The 17265-nt window shown below is 54.5% G+C and overlaps 2 protein-coding genes across 8 annotated transcripts; one reads left to right on the top strand and one right to left on the bottom strand.

Moving 5' to 3' along the window:
* The first annotated feature begins 4351 nt into the window (after positions 1-4351).
* RANGRF (RAN guanine nucleotide release factor) lies at positions 4352-6417 on the top strand. Of its 4 annotated transcripts, none has more exons than XM_047708463.1 (5): positions 4352-5149; positions 5240-5356; positions 5582-5738; positions 5833-5918; positions 6155-6417. In XM_047708463.1, exons 1-5 carry the CDS (start codon positions 5049-5051, stop codon positions 6264-6266), a joined length of 573 nt encoding a protein of 190 aa, XP_047564419.1. In that variant the 5' UTR covers positions 4352-5048; the 3' UTR covers positions 6267-6417. The 4 variants fall into 4 exon arrangements, with proteins under 4 accessions (XP_047564419.1, XP_047564421.1, XP_047564418.1 ...); XM_047708465.1 differs by having other exon boundaries at positions 4353-5149; positions 5582-5717; XM_047708462.1 differs by having other exon boundaries at positions 4373-5149; positions 6143-6417.
* On the bottom strand, positions 6388-11211 carry SLC25A35 (solute carrier family 25 member 35). Of its 4 annotated transcripts, none has more exons than XM_047708460.1 (6): positions 10998-11211; positions 9050-9634; positions 8123-8188; positions 7662-7814; positions 7182-7316; positions 6388-7001 (listed from the first exon to the last, which is right to left on the bottom strand). In XM_047708460.1, exons 2-6 carry the CDS (start codon positions 9422-9424, stop codon positions 6828-6830), a joined length of 903 nt encoding a protein of 300 aa, XP_047564416.1. In that variant the 5' UTR covers positions 9425-9634; positions 10998-11211; the 3' UTR covers positions 6388-6827. The 4 variants fall into 4 exon arrangements, with proteins under 4 accessions (XP_047564416.1, XP_047564415.1, XP_047564414.1 ...); XM_047708459.1 differs by lacking the exon at positions 10998-11211 and adding an exon at positions 10377-10750; XM_047708458.1 differs by lacking the exon at positions 10998-11211 and having other exon boundaries at positions 9050-10370.
* Between the last annotated feature and the right edge of the window lie 6054 nt (positions 11212-17265).

The following is a 17265-nucleotide window of genomic DNA, read 5'->3' as shown; positions in this document are numbered from 1 at the left end:
GCCCTCCCCACTCCCAAAACTTCCCTTGTGGCTGGTTACAAGGAAATGACCTTAGCCAAATAAACAGATGAAAAGAACGAAGTTTTATGTGGCACTTTGGGGGCTGGGACCCCGTGGACTCCTAAGGGCACCTCCTATGAGAATGTAGTGTACCCCCCTCCCTGTGAGGGTCCCCCAGATTCCGAAGAGCTGTGACTAGGGGACCCCTCCCCACTCCTGCCTCCCTCAGATGCAGGCCAGGCCACCAGGGGGGTGTCTGCCACAGTGCACCCCCTCTCCCAGTTCCCCGCATCCAGACGGCCTCCTTCTCTTGCTTCTGGAATACACGATGTGAGGTTCAGGGGGGCAAGGGTCTGTGGAGAGGTCAAAAGTGAGGGTTTCGCCAGGACCAAGCTGGGAGAACACGGAACTCATTCTGAGGCTGCGCGCCCTTTGCCAACTCTAGGCAGAGAGAAGGTCCTCGGGAAGGAAGGTCACCGAGCACGGTCACAGAGCGCTATTGTCTCTGGGTCACTGACTTGGACAATCCCAGGCCCAGAAGGAGGGAGGGCAGGAACGGAGACACTGGACTCCACCACTGGGAGATGGCAGGAGGGAAGAACCCAGTCTGGTGACTTAGGGCCAAGGACAGAGGCTCTCTCTCCTCTCTGCCCCACCCACAACCAACCCCTTCCCCACCCTTTTTGGTCTTTGGTTTTGCCATTGTTCTTGACCTGGCTTCCACTGGGGACACCGCGCTTACACTTTCCGGATCACCCAGATTATGGTTTTCCTTCTTTATTGCTTTTCTGGCTCCATCTCTTCCTCTCCTGTCTCTTCCAGCTTTGCCCAGACCCTCGTCCCCTTGAACGTGGGATATCACAGACTTCTTCTGTTGCCCCCTAACTGGTCTAACATCGACTGGAGGAACACTGGACACCATGAGTTACCGGCTGTTTTCCACAAGACCACCCTCACTGCAGCTGTAAATCTCACGGGTCTGCAAGTCACCCACATTTCTGGCCAAGTGGCTCTAAATTCCAGGGTTCCTGCCATGCCCAGACGTTCAGTAAGTCACCAGGACAACTCGCAGAACTCAGGAAAGTGCCAGACTTGGGATCGCTGTTTCACTCTAAGGACAGGCAAAGGTAAGTTCTGGAAGGTCCTAGAAGCAGAACTTCCAAGCCCAGTCGCCCAGGAGACAGGGTGTGTCACCTCCGGGCACATGGGTGTGTTTACCATCCAAGAAGCTCCCCTAAGCCTCAATGCTCAGCATTTTTATTGGGGCTTGGGGTTTTACTGGATTGATATCTAGTGGCTCGAAGCACCAACGCTCTCAGTCACACAGTTGGTCTCTACGGTGTAGCCGACCCCCATCCGGATTCTTCCCTTCGCATCAACAATCAGTCATCCCATTACTGTAAACTATCAGGGCCCACCAAGAATAACAAAGAACTCCTGTCACTTGGAAAATCCCAAGAATTCAGAGTTTCCCTCCTAGGAACCAGGAACAAGGGCCAGTCAAATTCTTCCTGGTGCAACATCTCTTGACTGGTCTTGACGGGTAAGTAACCTCTTGTCTTTTAAGCAACATCCATTCAAGAAAACAGCCCCCCCCTTCCCTCCTGCACAACTCAGGGAGAAGCTAAATGTGAATGATGGGTACGGTCCCTGACCTCCTAGTGCTCAGAATCCACTGGAGATTAGGGCATTACAACACAGTGGGGAGCCTGTGGTCGGGACAGGAAGGCTGAGCCACGGGCACCCTCAGAAGGAGCAATGAACCGTGGCAATGAATTAGCCAGGGAAGAGGGGGAGAAAGAAAGTTCTAGGTGGATGGCACAGGTGTCAAAGCTGAGAGGCACAAAGGAAGCTGACACAGTCAAGGGGCTGAAGGAAGTTCAGAGTACTTTGCATCTAGAGCACGAGGGGAGAATGGGGAGATACAGGGCTGGAAAGTTCTGTGGGAGGTGCTGGGTGACAGCTATAGGCTCAACCCCAGTACAAGGACACACTGTGTTTTCCTCAAACACTGCATTCAAGATGCCAGGCCTTTGTTTAGAAACCTACTGTGGTTACCCCCAAGCTTCTCCTGCGGCTTGGTGCTGGGCCAGGGCTCGTATTTCATAGCTGGGTTTCTTAAGCTCCAATCGATCAGTTTGGATGGTAAATGGTTGCACTTGTTTCCAGTGAGCTCTTGTTTGAAATTTTGCGTCTCCTTTAAGCGCGACTGTAGATCCGAGAGCCCAGCAGTATGAGCAGTAACAGAGTGTCTGTGTTACACGTTATACTCACCAGACCTGCTGCTAGACCTCGCTAACAGGATAACAAAGAAGCAATTTTTTATTCAAACAAAAATCTGGAGTTTTAATTTTGATTATTGTATTTAAATATTTTCATTTCCTGGGGCGCCTGGTGGGGCTCAGTCGATTAAATGTCTGCCTCCAGCTCTGGTCATGATACCAGGGTCCAGGGATTGAGTCCTGCATCAGGCTCCGTGCTCAGCGGGGAGCCCGCTTTCCTCCCTCCCTCTGCTGTTCCCCCTGCTTGTGCTCTCTCGCTCAAATAAATAAACAAAATCTTTAAAAAAATATTTTCATTTCCTTTGTATCCCTACATATTTTATGAATTGGAGTAAACATCATCCCGAGTTGGGGGCTGTGGGTCTTGCCAAGCTGCCAAGGGGATGCTTGGGAGAAAAAAAGGTTCAGAACCTCTGCTTAATAGAAACATGTGTCTCCCCAAATTGATGCTTGAGTTTGGGTGTACTGAGCCATCTCCCTGGTGCAAGTGCATCTCTTCCACCTCCTGGTGCCCTCAGGGTGCTCTGGGACACCTGTCCCCAGAGGAACCAGCGATGTCAATTGCAGGCAGGGCATCAGATAAGGGAATGTCCTTCAGATAAGGGGACAGAATCCATCAGTTGTAGGTCTAGTTCAACCAGTGAGCTGAGACGAGGACAAATCCTCACCTCCCTCCCCCGAGAAAAATGGCTTGGGCCACCTCAGTTTACTGAGATTTGTCCCACCAACCTAGCCACAGCCAGCTGGACTGGGGGTGCCCAGGAAGACGCCAGGCAGGACAGCTGTCCAAACAGGTCATTGGATTCTGTCTCTTGGGATTTGGAATTTGAAGATACAAGAGAGTCAGCAGTTGGAAGGGCCCAGAGAAGTGACAGACACCAAGACAGAAATGAGGATGAGAGGGAGGGAAGTGAAGTCCAAGTGGGAATTTGCCAGGTTAGGGCAGCTTTCCTCCCCACTCTCCCAGAGGAGGTCTGGCCCTGTGCCTGTGTCACTTTGTGGAGATCAGTTTCTTACCACTTGGAAGAGCTCAAGAACTATGGTGTGCCAGGAATCCCCGGATGCACAAGGTTCATCCAAGAGCATGGCTCCTGGCATGCCAGAGACCCCAAATCAGGAAGTGGGTGGTTTTCCTCCTCAGTCTCCCTAATCCTGTGCAACCTCCTTCTGGCTCAGGAGGCTCCCATCCCTCGTGCCCAGTGCCAGGGCCCTGTTAACTTCTTCCTCCTTGAGGGTCCCTTTCCAAGAGTTCCCTATCTGCTTGACTGCTCACAAAGCAGCTAGAGCTGGTACTGCCCTGGGGGATTGGGATGGGGGTTGGGAGTGCAGGGCAGGCAGGCAGGCAGGAACGGGGAGGGAGGGGCAGAGGAGGTCTGCCACTCCGCATCCCATCCCAGATCCTAGAGTGGCAGTGTACAGCAGACTTCTCTGTTCTGGCTCCCTTGGTTTCCCTTGTCTGGGCTCCTTCTCTCCCTCTATTGTCTGCAACACTCCCTCTCTAGAATTCCTCGTGGATCAAACCTAGTCCGCTCTCCTTGCCCAGAAACAGACGCAGCTACATCCCAACAACGTTTTAGAGATGAGGACATAAGGACCAGAGAAGTCTGAGGCTGGCAGTAAGAAGGGAACGGCCCAACCTCTTTAGGATGCTCTGTAAAAACCCTGCACAAAACCATCTCTCCAGCAGCACTGCTCACGGGTCCCACCGGACCCCCACTGCGCCCTTGCCCAGCCGATACACTTGCATTTCCCAAAACACCACCTTTTCGGATGTTCTCCTGCCTAACAGACTTCTAGGATGTTCTGGTGAGTTTTGGGCCAAACTTTACAACTCAAAGTGTACTCATCCGTTCCCGGTGAGGCAGGGATCCTGACCTAATTGCCCTTGTACCCCCAGCTTTGGTATGGGGCCGAAAATTAGGTGTCCCCTGGCCCCAGTGTCCTGAAATTATTAGGATCTGTAAGTAGAGTCAGCACTAGGAACCCCATGGGTGGGGTTTATTCAATCGTTCAACAATACATAATGGGTCTGTTATGTCCCGAATATGGCCGGGTACCGGGGATCAAACATGAATGGAGAAATGAGCAGGGAGGATGTAACCGAGCCGAAACTTGAAGAAATTCTAAAAATCTATGAAAGAGCAACAACAGAGGGTTTAATCCGTGTTTTCCTCCAGGTGCGTGTGGGGGCGGCCCCCCTCGCCACCCTCAGCCCCCGCTGCGTTCTCAAGGCAAGATTTGAGGCGGATTAAAAACCTAATCCAGGGGGGTTGGGTCTGACCTGAAGGAAGGCGAGAGGCCTGAATCCTAACCTGGCCCCACACCTGGCCCCAGCGTTCCCTGAACTCCCCGCATTCGGGAATTAGCGGTCTGGTTTGCAGCTGGCTGCCATCAAGACGCCCCAAGGGGGAGCTGCGAGACCCTCAAAGGATTCTCCCCGGACTCGGGAGACCCCACCTGGACCCCACCTCGCGCGAGCAAGGGCTCCCAAGGAGAGTCTCAGGTGTCAGTCTCAGAAGATACGACCCCTTTAAAGAGAAAAGACTGGGGGGAGCGACCCAGCGAGCACGACAGCGTCACAAACCCCACGCGCGAGGTCTGAGCTCCCAGCCGACCCCCAGGTCCCCGCCCCCACGGCGCAGGCGCCGATTGGCCAGCGCGGCCGCAGGGCGGGGCCCATCCTTAAAGGGGCGGGAGCTAAGGGGGACCGTAGGCGGTGCCGGTGATGCCGCGTGGCCGCGCGTGGACTTCTTCTACATCTCTCTAATGCCCGCCCCTGGTCCCAAGCCCATGGAGCCCGCGCGAGACTACCCGCTGTTCGGGGGCGCCTTCTCCGCCGCTCTCCCTCCCGGGGCCCTTGACGTGAGGTGAGAAGACGTGGGCGCCGCGGGCCTGCCGGATGGGATGCCGGCAGAGGCGGGCGGGGCTCAGCCGGGGTCCGCCTCGCCTCCCTCCAGCGACCTCCGACCGGTCCCGGACAACCAGGAAGTTTTCTGCCACCGCGTGACGGACCAGAGCCTGATCGTGGAACTTCTGGAGCTGCAGGCCCACGTGCAGGGAGAGGAGGCTGCGCGGTGAGGGAGGCGGTGGCCCGCGCGGCGGGCCAATGGGAGGGCCGGAGCCGAGGAGGTGGGCGGGGCCTGCGGCTGCACGGTTAATCAGGGCAATGAGAACCCCAAGGGCATCACCTTATCACCGGAAGTGAGCGGAGCTCTAGGGACTCAAAGATGCTGGGGGGAGAGGGAAGTTGTGGGGGGGGTGTGAGACGGCCCTCCCTGACCCTCATCACCGTACTCTAGGTACCACTTTGAGGACGTGGGCGGGGTGCAGGGGGCTAGGGCTATGCAGGTGGACAATGCGCAGCCCCTCGTTTTGGAGAACCTGGCTCTGAGGAACTGCTGTCAAGAAGCCTGGGTCCTGTCTGGCAAGCAGCAGGTAGTTAAAGAAAACCACCAGGTGAGGGCAGGGGAGTGTGAGATTCCCAGACGGGTGAAGGGAGTGGCCCTGGGCAGGGATGGTCAGGTAAGCATCTCCACTCTGATCCCTTTAGGTAGCAAAGGATGTGACAGTGCACCAGGCTTTGCTGCGGCTGCCCCAGTACCAGACTGATCTTCTGCTCACCTTCAATGATCCCCCGTAAGGAGGACAGGAAGGATGCATGGCTCATGACTGGGTCCCCAGGAGGATATTCTGGGAGGGGCAGAGCCGGGAGACTGGCTGGTGGGGTCCTCCAAGTAAGAGGGAGAGGGCCAGAGGTTTGGGGTCACAGATACCCAGGTCCTCCGGGGCACAGGAAGTGGGAACTTCCCCACCCGCGGCCTGGATGATGTTCTCTCTCCCTCTGTTCCCCCACCCCCAAGCCCTGACCATAGGTTGTCTCTTGGTCCTGAAAATCTGTCACTTCCGCCCTGGAGCCTGGGTGACTTTGAACAGCTGGTGACCAGTCTGACCCTTCACGACCCCAACATCTTTGGTCCCCAGTAAAGATGCTGAAACACTGCATGAAGTTGTTCTAGCACATGGGGACCTCATTCTACAAGGGAAACAAGGGGTTGGATATTTACCCCTAATTCCTTCCCTGTGCATAAACATGAGACACCTCCTGTCTGCAGAAATAAACTCGCTTTATAATCAAGATAAGATCTCTGTGCCTTTGCATCTAACAAGACACCTAGGTCCCCTCAGTTCCCTTTGGTCTTGGAGTGGGGAGTTAAAGAAGTTTGTGCATAGGATCAGAAGGGACCCAAGGCCGTCCAAACAAAAGGAGGGAAAACTTTGGAGTGACTGGTTCAGCCCTGAGGAAGGGGGGAGGGGTGTGACATGTCCAGGAGGAGGGGGAGGGAAGGTTTAAAGGGACACTCAAGGAAAGGAGGGAGACTGTCCCTTGTAGTGATTCAACCCTGAGAAAATTAGACGGGGAGTGGAGTTGGCTGTTCCCCTTGGAGGGATGAAGGGTCACCTGGTCAGAAGTTGCCAGGATACAGGAGTGGAGGCAGAAGTGTCCAAGGAGTGCTGATTTGGTTGTGTGTGCAAGAGTGCCTGGTGTCATTTGGTGTATGTGTTGTAGAGGGTGCGTAACTGGTCCCAGAAGAAGAGGGAAAGGATAGTGTGGGGGCCAAGGCGGAAGTAGGAGGCACCTATACCCTTGTACATGCCAAAGACGCCCTCTGTCCGAGCGGTCTGTAGAAGGGCATCCAGTATCCCCCGGTACATCAGGCCCTGAGAGCAGGTTTAGAGGGGGGGAGAGCACAGGGAAGGCGGTTGTCAGAGCCCGCCAGGGGCCTCCTCTCAGCAGGCTGCATTCTAGGCTGTCCCCACCAGCACCCACCATTCGCTTTCACCCACCACTTGCCGTGGCCTGCCTGGCTGGCTGGCCGGCCCTCCAAAACATTCCCTTACCTTGCCCCGGGCATCAGTGGGCTGGTTGTAGAGCCTTGTGCTGACCACATCAAAGGGTGTCATGGCCAGGACCACTGCGATGCCACTCACCATGGCAGCCACCAGAGCCACCTTCCAGCTCTGGGGCGGAAATATCTAAGGGTGAAGGGGGGAGAGGTGCATCAGCTCATCCCTGGACCCCTAGGAAAGGACAGGCCCTGCCCTGGGGAGAGAGTAGAGAGAGGGTAACTCAGGGAGTTTCCATGCGGCCGGTTAGAAGACCGTGAAGGAGGAAGGGCAGGATGCTGGAGGACTCAGATCCACCATCTGGGAGGGAGTGAAAGAGGACCGTGGGGAGGGTGTAAAGTCAGTGACCCAAGGCTTCCTGCCGTTCCTTGATGTTGACCATGAGCACGGTCCCCTCTGGGGTCCCCTTCAGCATGTCCACCCCTTGCCCAAAGTCCAAGGGAGGCCCCGCCCTCTTCCCCCCCAGGGTAGTACCTCCCACTGAGTGATGAGGTCCTTGGTGGACGAGAAGGTGCACAGCTGGGTGGAGGAACCGATGATAACTCGGGGCAGGCCGCCCAGGGCCCCGCGCCACAACCCCACCAGCCCATGTTTCTGGCCAATCTCGCTTAGCGCCTGAAACATGCCCTGGTAGGGGGAAGACCATGGGGGCGGGCTTCAGTCCCCCCAGCATCAGGGGCCGTCACCTCACACTGCCAACGATGGGTCCTCCACGGGCACCCGGAGTCTGGACAACCGGTACCGTGTGGACTTAGAATTGGAATGGGTCTACTATCCGCCATTGTTCCCTTCCTCCCTGCTCCAGAAGAGGGGCAGGGTGTGGGGGGGATGGTGGGGCTGGGTTGTAGGGGGCAGGCAGGGAGCTGGGGAGGGGAGGCAGTGCGGGGGATGGGAAAGAACGGGCAGGGACTCCAGCAGGGTTGGAGAACCCTCACCTGATGCTTATACTGGTGACCCACAGCGATTTCTGAGGCTGCCTGTGCCTGTAGGTGTGTCTTCACCTGGGAACAAAAGAATATCACAGCCTGTGGCTCAGGGGCCAGCCTCCCACATCAAAGACCCAAAGGCCTGACCCCATAATACTTCCGCTAGGGTGTTCAGCAAGGAATATCCTTTTAATCTGATAATTATTGTTGTTCCCATTAACACACTGGTCATGAGACTCTGTGTCCCTTGGCTCCAGTCCCAGGGGATGGATCTCCTAGCACTGCGAGACACCCCCACCCTCTCTCCATCCTCCTTCCCTTGGGGGTTGGGTGGGGGATGGAGAGGTTAGAGAATGGCAACATTTCCTAAGATTGTTCCCAGTTAGGCAACTCTCGGGTGTCTGGCCTCTCATGCTGGCTCCTAGTCCCAGACTGGATCTCCAGCCACCCCCGTGACCAGGCTCCGCCATCCGACCCTCGGGCATGTTGCAAGGGGTATCTGTCAGCCACGCCCTGGGGAGGCATGTGGAGGCTGACTCTGGGGGTCACTGTCCCTGAATGTCCCGCACAGGGAGTGAGACCACACTGCCTTACAGAACTGCCTACCTCCCAGTTTCTTCCAGGAGGAGCACTAAACAGGACCTACTCCTAGCAACAAGTAGCTGTGTGACTTTAAGCTGGTCACTTCCTGTCTCTGGCCCTCAGGCTATTGACCCTTCGCCTATTCCAGAAGACTCAAAGGAGGAGACTGTGGGATTCTAATTTTGTGGGGCCCAGACTTTCCCTGAACCCTACACCCACTGATGTACATGACTCGAACTCCTAATCCACTACAACACAAACCAGCTCCCAATCTCAGGATCAGGTCCTGAAGGCCCAGACCTCACCCTACACCATGGTCTGCTGGAAGGCCCCAGGCAAGACCCTTCCTCTCACCATGTAGATGGGGCTCCCCAAGTAGGCTCCCATGACCCCAGCCAGGGCCCCAGCTGCGGCGCTGCGGGGACGGCTGAGGGCGCCTTCCGCCGTGTGCAGGTAGCCCCCAGCCTCAGCCAGCCCGTAGGTGCCCAAGCGGATGCCATTCATCAGGAACTGATATAAGAGAGCAGGGGCCAGTCCCTTCTGCAGCGCAGCCGGGCCATCCACCTTGCCAATGGTGATGAAGGCATGGAAGACGTTTCGGTAGTGCCGCTGGTAGGTGCCGGGGGCCCGCAGTTCCCCCTGCAACTGCATCCTGGTCTTTACCACTTCCAGGGGGTTGGTGAACAAGCAGGCCCCGCAGGCCGCCAGGCCACTCATCAGGAAGTCCATGGTGGGGTAGCAGTAACAGAAGTGGCCCAGGAGTAAGAAAGTGAAAAACAAGCTTCAGAAACGGGAGGGTGGGGTGGGAGGGTGGGGGGTGGGCAGAACTCAGGGGCAGGCCTCCGTGTCAGCAGTCCTCACCGCTGCAGGAGATAGCCATTGAGAAGGTCAGGGTCAGAGGTCAAGAGGTCAAGGGTAGCTGGAATTTGGAGTGGGGAGCTGGCAGAGAGAGGAGGAAAAGGAGTTTAGGAGAGTCTGCTGAGGTTATGACGGGGCTCCGTGGGTCACGGGACCTGAGGTCAAGGAAAGGCAAGAAGCCAGGAGGATGGCAGGTGGATGCCGGGGATGCTCGGCTCCGGGGGGGCCCTGGAGCAGGAGAGGGGAGCGCGGATTCGGGAGGTGGGAGCCGGGAGGAAGGAAAAAGGAAAGCAGCAGGTTACGGAGGAAGAGGATCCGGGAGAAGATCGGCGGCGTCTGTATCAGGGAAGGAAGTCGGAACTCCGGCCCAGGAGCAGCGTCCCCAGGAAGCTGCCCCGCGAACCCGCAGCAGCTAGCTCGGCCCCGCGCAGCCTGCGGAGGCCGGACCGCCACACTCCAGCCACCCGAGGGCGGCGCCCAATCGGGAGCCGAGGCTAGCCGGGGCCCGCAGCGTCAGCCAATCAGCGCCGAGCCGGCTCCTCGGCCAACGGGAGGTGCTCTCCGCGACCCGGCCCCCGGACTCCGCGGGGCGGGGGCGGTTGAGATTAACCCTCCGCTCGCCGGCGCTGGCGCCGCAGACTCGGGGCTCGGCAGCGGCGCCCCGGGAACGGAGCTCGTATCTCTCGCCGGGAGGGGAGCTTGGGCGCGGGGTTGCAAGGCGGGCGCGGAGGCCGAGCGCGGAGGCAGCCGCTCCCTACGGGGTCGGAAAGGGAGCTGGGTTGGTGTGGCTCCTGGGGCGGGCGGAGGGCGCCCGTCCCTTCACCTCCAGCCCGGGTTCGCGGCGGACGGGGACTGCCAAACGGCAGATCCGCTCCCCCGCGGGCTCTGGCGCCTGCTGGACCGGACGGATCTCCCGAGGCTGAGGGCGGGATTCGTAGGTCCCAGCGCCGGGGTGTGGCTGGCTGCGGGCCCCGAAGGACGGCGTGGGAGTTCAGCCGCCGCCCCGAGCTCTTGATCCTCGCGGCAATCCTGAAGGGCGGGCGGGGAGAGGCAGGGGGGTGGATCCCAGGGCTTAGCTTTCCACGGTCAGCTAGTGGTGGGAGAGCGCCTGGGTCTTTGCTCATCAGTCTGCTAACGGTTAATCACGGGAGACCTGAGAAAAGAGACTGGGGAAGCTAGCAACCTCGGGAAGGGGTTGAAGGAGAAAGAAGGTTTGGAGAAAGAAAGCAGGATGGGGGATGTCAGCTGGGGCGGGTGCGGGGGGTGGGGAGGAGGAGGAGACAGGCTGCCTGCCTGCGTGTGAGGCAGCCTCCAGATTTAGACTCACAGCGGCTTTGGAGCTCCGGTGTGTAACTCGCTTACCAGCAGGATGACCTTAAGGAAGTTACTTAACATTTCAGGGCTTCCTTTGGCAATGGGAATGCTAATTATCTATTGCACTTACCTGAGCGAAAAGTGTTGGGCTCCTACCAAGTGTCCAGTTATCAGGGTTCCAGAAAAGTCAAGAGCTGCCGAACCCTGTGCCCTCCTGGATCCTGTTCTCACTGCTGGGAATGCCCTTCCCCCTTCTTTTGGTGATTCCCAAATCATTCCTCACATTGAGCTTTATCTCTCCTGACCCTTGAAGGTTTCTAAGGTTTTCCATGTTGCTTTGCTCCTCAAGCAGTAAATTAGCAATTGTTTACTCTCTGGCTCCTTTCATTACCCTGGGAGTTCTTGGAGGCCCCACCGGGAGTGTGTCTGAGCCATCTCTCTGTCGCCCTCCTCCTCCTGCCATCTCATTGAGCCTTAGGGAGGCAGGAGGGCTGGAGGGCAAAGTAGAGCAGATAGTGGGTTTCTCCCCCAGGGTTCTCAAGACGCGCTCTGAAAGAGTACCCTGAAAATTTCCAGTGGATGCTCCCAGATTTCTCCACCTGGTGGATGGGATGAGAATTAATCAGTATTTTAATCATTTTAATCCTAGAGTTTACACCAGTTGTTCTCAAAGTGGGGTCCCTGGAGCAGTACCAGCAGCACCCAGGGGGAGGGGGGAGGGAGAAATGCAAATTGTCTAGTCCTGCCCCAGACTTCCTTCATCAGGAGGTAAACAGGAGGTGAAAGATAGACTGAACAAACCCTCCAGGTTATTATGGTGTGTGCATAGGTTTTGGAATCATTGGAAGAGCACAAGTGGTGGGGAGAGGGGGAAGCAGACTCCTCACTGACCTGGTAGCCCTATGCAAGGCTCCATCCCAGGATCCTGGGATCTTGAGTAGAAATCAAGGGTCAGCCACTTAATGGATGGAGTTACCTAGGTGCCCCTGGCTTAAGCCATTTATCTTTAATATCTAGATGCCCTAGAAATAGACTACTTTTAAAACATGATTTTATTTTATTTTATTAAAGATTTTTTTATTTATTTGACAGAGAAGCAGAGAGGAGGAAGCAGGCTTCCCGCTGAGCAGAGAGCCTGATGCGGGGCTCGATCCCAGGACACTGGGATCATGACCGGAGCCAAAGGCAGAGGCTTTAACCCACTGAGCCACAGGCGCCCCTAAAAACATGATTTTAAAGATTTATTTATTTGCGGGGGGGATCAAGTCTGAGATCATGACCTGAGCCAAAACCAAAAGTCAGACTGTAGCCGACTCAGGCCACCCAGGCACCTACCCCGTTCTTTGAAAGAAGTGACTATGCTCGGCCCACACTTAGGAGTGGACAGTTAGAGTCTGCCTCCTTGAGGAAGAAGTATCTGCACAACTTACTTGGAATTCTTTTTCTTTTTTTTTTTTTAAAGATTTTTTAAATTTATTTGACAGAGAGAGAGAGAGAGATCACAAGTAGGCAGAGCGGCAGGTGGTGGGTGGTGGTGGGGAGCAGGCCAGAGGGGCTCAATCCCAGGACCCTGAGATCAAGACCAGAGCTGAAGGCAGAGGTGTAACTCATTGAACCACCCAGGCGCCCCCTTATTTGGAATTCTTCATGGGAAGTTTGTCGCCCTCATTTATTTGTTTATTCACCTGTGGATTTCTATCAGTATGGACTGAACGGATTTTTATTTTCTACTTTGGGTTGTAATTCGGTATACTTTATTTTGTTGCCCCAAGTGTTCCAACTTTAGCCCTGGGAGCTCTTTTACTTGCTTTCTGTATTTCTTTGACACATCGCCATCAGAAAAAAAATTTTTTTAAACATTTTTGTGTGAGGCGCCTGGGTGGCTCAATGGGTTAAGCCACTGCCTTTGGCTCAGGTCACGATCTCAAGGTCCTGGGATCGAGTCCTGCATCGGGCTCTCTGCTCAGCGGGGAGCCTGCTTCCCTCTCTCTCTCTCTGCCTACCTCTCCATCTACTTGTGATCTCTCTCTGTCAAATAAATAAACAGAATCTTAAAAAAAAATTTTTTTTGTGAAGCATTTCTCTATTTTCTGACCCAATATGATGCTCCTGGCTGTCTTGTATATTCCCTGTCCCAGTGCTAGAATCAGCCATTTCTCCAAGAAGCTCTAGTTCCTTCTATTGGAGAATGTATCAAAAACCAATGTCTGGGCCCCACCCTGGTTGTAGAGATTGCTTTAAACACATGTCTAAAAAGGAAAGAAAGGAAAAGACCAAAATCTGGGTGCTGAATGTGCTTGTTGCCATTGGGGTATCCTGGGAGAGCAAGTAAATGTTAGTGTAGAGTAAGCCTTGTTATGTATTTCTGTGTGTATCAATCTGTATCTCCTTTAAGCTGAACGTGAATTCATACAACTCTCCAGGCCTAAACCATTGCTACAGGGATCATTGTAGCTGTACAGGGATCATCTCCAGTGCTTCTCTGTAAACTCTCACTCCAACAGTGAGCAACCTGACACCTCTCTCTCTCTCTCTTTTTTAAAGATTTTATTTATTTGACAGAGATCACAAGTAGGCAGAGAGGCAGGCAGAGAGAGAGAGGGGGAAGCAGGCTCCCCATTGAGCAGAGAGCCTGATGTGGGGCTCGATCCCAGGACCCTGGGATCGTGACCTGAGCTGAAGGCAGAGGCTTTAACCCACTGAGCCACCCAGGCGCCCCCCCCTTTTTAAAGATTTTATTTTAAAGATTATTTATTTAAAATTTATTTATTTGACAGAGAGACACAGCAAGAGAGAGAACACAAGCAGGGGGAGTGGGAGGGGGAGAAGCAGGCTTCCCACTGAGCAGGGAGCCCGATGCAGGGCTCGATCCCACAATCTCTGGGGTCACCACCAGAGCCCAAGGCAGATACTTAACGACTGAGCCACCCAGGCACCCCAACCCAACTCCTTTCTTATCACCATCCACTTACTTAATTGCTCAGTTCCAGTGTACATGTGCAGGACTTGTCAGAACTGTGAATCCACAGCCCCATGGGAATCCACCTGATCGACTCCAGTAGAGAGCAGTTTCCTTCTGCCTGTCATCACAGAGACTCCACTCATTTCTGAAGTAACTGGGTAGGCACCTCCCCCGCCCGCCCGCCCTGTTTGGTTAAGTTGTAGCATACACTTGTCCTACAGTTAGGGTCAGTTACATTCTGCATTCCCCCCTGGGAGCCTTTGGCTTCCTAAGGGATTTTTTAAAAATATTTTTCTTTCGGGGTGCCTGGGTGGCTCAGTGGGTTGGGCCGCTGCCTTTGGCTCAGGTCATGATCTCAGGGTCCTGGAATCGAGTCCCGCATCGGGCTCTCTGCTCAGCAGGGAGCCTGCTTCCCTCTCTCTCTCTCTCTGCCTGCCTCTCTGTCTACTTGTGATCTCTCTCTGTCAAATAAATAAATAAAATCTTAAAAAAAAATTTTTATTTCTAAGATTGATTTATTTGAGAGAGAGAGAGAGAAAACACAGGGTGGGAGGAGCAGAGGGAGAGGGAGAGACAGTCCTTATCAGGCTCCACGCTTAGTGGACATGGGGCTCGATCTCAGGACCCTGAGACCACAACCTGGGCCGAAACTAAGGGTCAGACGCTCAACCGACTATGACACCGAGATGCCCTTATTTGTGTCTGTTCTTTTGCTAATGCCATGTCACTTGGTTACTGTCAACTGTTATCACGTTCTTCTGAGTAAAAATGTCCCGAAACAGATTTGAGAGGAGGGGAGGGAGAACTCAAAGGTGGCCCCAGGTGCCTGAGAGAAGGAGAGGCGGGAGGATGCTGGGGTGGAGGGCACTGGGCTGTGCCTCTGCTGGGGTGGGCCGGATGCTGATGCCAGGTCCGGTGCCTGAAGGGCTCAGGCTCCCCCTGGTGACAGAGGGACAGGATCCTCTGTCCTCACTGAGAACAGAACCTGTGTGGATTCCCAGAACTGGCAGTCCTTTCCTCACTACCCCCTTCTGATTCATCCCATACCTGGGGGAGTCTGGACTCCCAGAAGATTCTTCTGGAGGTCAAGGTCTTGGCCAGCTCAGAGATCAGTCAGACTCAACATTTCTTTCATTGTCAGCTTCTCTCCCCTCATAAGGGGCTGTTTTTTGAGTTACAAGTGACAGACACCCAACCCAAACCAGCTTGCAGAACGGGAATTTACTGACCCACCTAACCAAGAAGGGGAAACACAGCTACGATTTCAGGCCAGCGGCATCAGGGACTCTAGTCGGTGTCTTTCGGCCTCTCCCTTGTGTTGGTGGTGTTCTCAGGCCGCCTCACTAATGGCCCCCAGCAGCTTGAGCCCTGTGTCCCCCCCAGCCTCGCAGCCCCAGTGGAAAGACAGTGCTTTGCTCGTCCAGAGCTGCATCAGGAATCAATCCCAAATTGAGTGGCTTGAGACACAAACCATTTCACTGCTCATGAATCTGTGGATCAAGAATTGAAACAAGGGGCGCCTGGGTGGCTCAGTGGGTTAAAGCCTCTGCCTTCGGCTCGGGTCATGATCTCAGATTCCTGGGATTGAGCCCAGCATCCGGCTCTCTGCTCAAGCAGGGAGCCTGCTTCCTCCTCTCTCTCTCTGCCTGCCTCTCTGCCTGCTTGTGATCTCTGTCAAATAAATAAATAAATAAATAAATAAATAAATAATCTAAAAAAAAAAAAAAGAATTGAAACCAAAAAAAAAAAAAAAAGAAAGAATTTGGTCAGGGCTCAGCATGGATGCCCTTGGGTGGCATCAGATGGGCTTGTCACGTGTCCTAAGACCTCCTTCCCAGCCGGTGTCTGGGGCAGGCTGGTTCTCTGAGTGGCTTCTCCCTCCGTGTGCCCTCCCAGTGGAGTCTAGCCCACATTTCTGCACTCCATGGCCGGCTCCCAAGAGGACAAAGCAGAAGCTACCAGTCGTCTTCAGGCCCCAAATGGGCATAGCGTGAGTTCATCCCCAAGTCTCTAGATCAAAGCAAGTCGCCGTGGGGCCAGCCCGGATTGACTTGGAGGGAAAATCAAGTCTTCCTCTTGATGAGAGGGGTGGCAGTCACACTGCAAGAGGGCATTTGGGATGGGAGGGATTGCGGCAGCTGTCTTTGGAAATGAGCTACCAGTGGGACTCGAGTCCCTTCTTCAATGAGCAGAACCCGGATCCTGCATGGGTTAGGCTTTGGCCTTGCTGGTATCCCACGCTCAGCCCTGGAACCCATCTCAGCAGCTAGGGGAGGCAGAATGTGTTGACTCGCTGCTTCTGGGCCATGCATCACGCCCAGGATGGGCCATCTGGACGAGAATGATGGGAGCAGGAAACGGTGGGGGGAACAGTTCCCCAAAGGAAAACCAGGTACCAGAAGGGGGGACCGGGCATGGTACCAATTAAAATTACTGCTGTCCACTTCCCTCATCCGGGCTCAACCTTCAGTGCCTGTTCCATCCCATCTGGTTGCCCACCATGTGGCCTCTCCTTCCTTCGGCATCCTATCCCTCTTTCCATTTTGAAAAGCTAAGATTCCCTTAAAAAAAAAAGATTTTATTTATTTGAGAGAGGGAGAGACAGAACACAAGCAGGGGGAAGGGGAGAGGTGGATGGAGAGAACATTAAGCAGTTCTCCACAGTCAGTGGGGAGCCTGACGCAGGGCTCCATCCCAGAACCCCGAGATCATGACCGGAGCCAAAACCAAGAGGCAGGTGCTTAACCAAATGAGCCACCCGGGTGCCCCTGAGCTTCCCCTTCACTGTTCTCTGGATAGTTCCATTTCCTCTTCACTATGTCTATGCTTCCATGGTCTCCCCAGATGTCCTGGCCAAGCCCTACCTGATTTTTTTTTTTTCCTACCTGATTTTCAAGGAACACTCGAGGCTGCCTGATGTGGAGGTAAAGAACTGGGGGATAAGACCTGAGGGCTCCTGTGTCCTTCCAGAAAATAATCTTCAAGCAGAATCAAAACCAATCACATTGAAACTCCTTGATTACTTCGTTAGTCATATTTCAAATTGAAGGGGCGCCTGGGTGGCTCAGTGGTTAAAGCCTCTGCCCTCCGCTCAGGTCATGATCCCAGGGTCCTGGGATCGAGCCCCGCGTCAAGCCCTGAGTCGGGCTCTCTGCTCTTTGGGGAGCCTGCTTCCCTTCCTCTTCTCTGACTGCCTCTCTGCCTACTTGCAATCTCTCTGTCAAATAAATAAATAAAATCTTTTAAAAAATTATATTTCAAATTGAAAGCATTATGGACAAAAAAAAAAAAAAGTCCATTGAGGCATTCATCGTAATGGCAAAACCTGAATGCTACCCACGTGGCTTGCACGCGGAAATGGGTTTTTATCTTTGATTCTTTCAGCAATAAGAGACAGAAACCCAGCTCCCCACTAACCTAACCACAAAAGGGAATT

The sequence above is a fragment of the Lutra lutra genome, chromosome 16, assembly GCF_902655055.1.
Source record: "Lutra lutra chromosome 16, mLutLut1.2, whole genome shotgun sequence".
NCBI classification, from domain to species: domain Eukaryota; kingdom Metazoa; phylum Chordata; class Mammalia; order Carnivora; family Mustelidae; genus Lutra; species Lutra lutra.
This window is presented reverse-complemented; position numbering and strand designations above follow the sequence as displayed.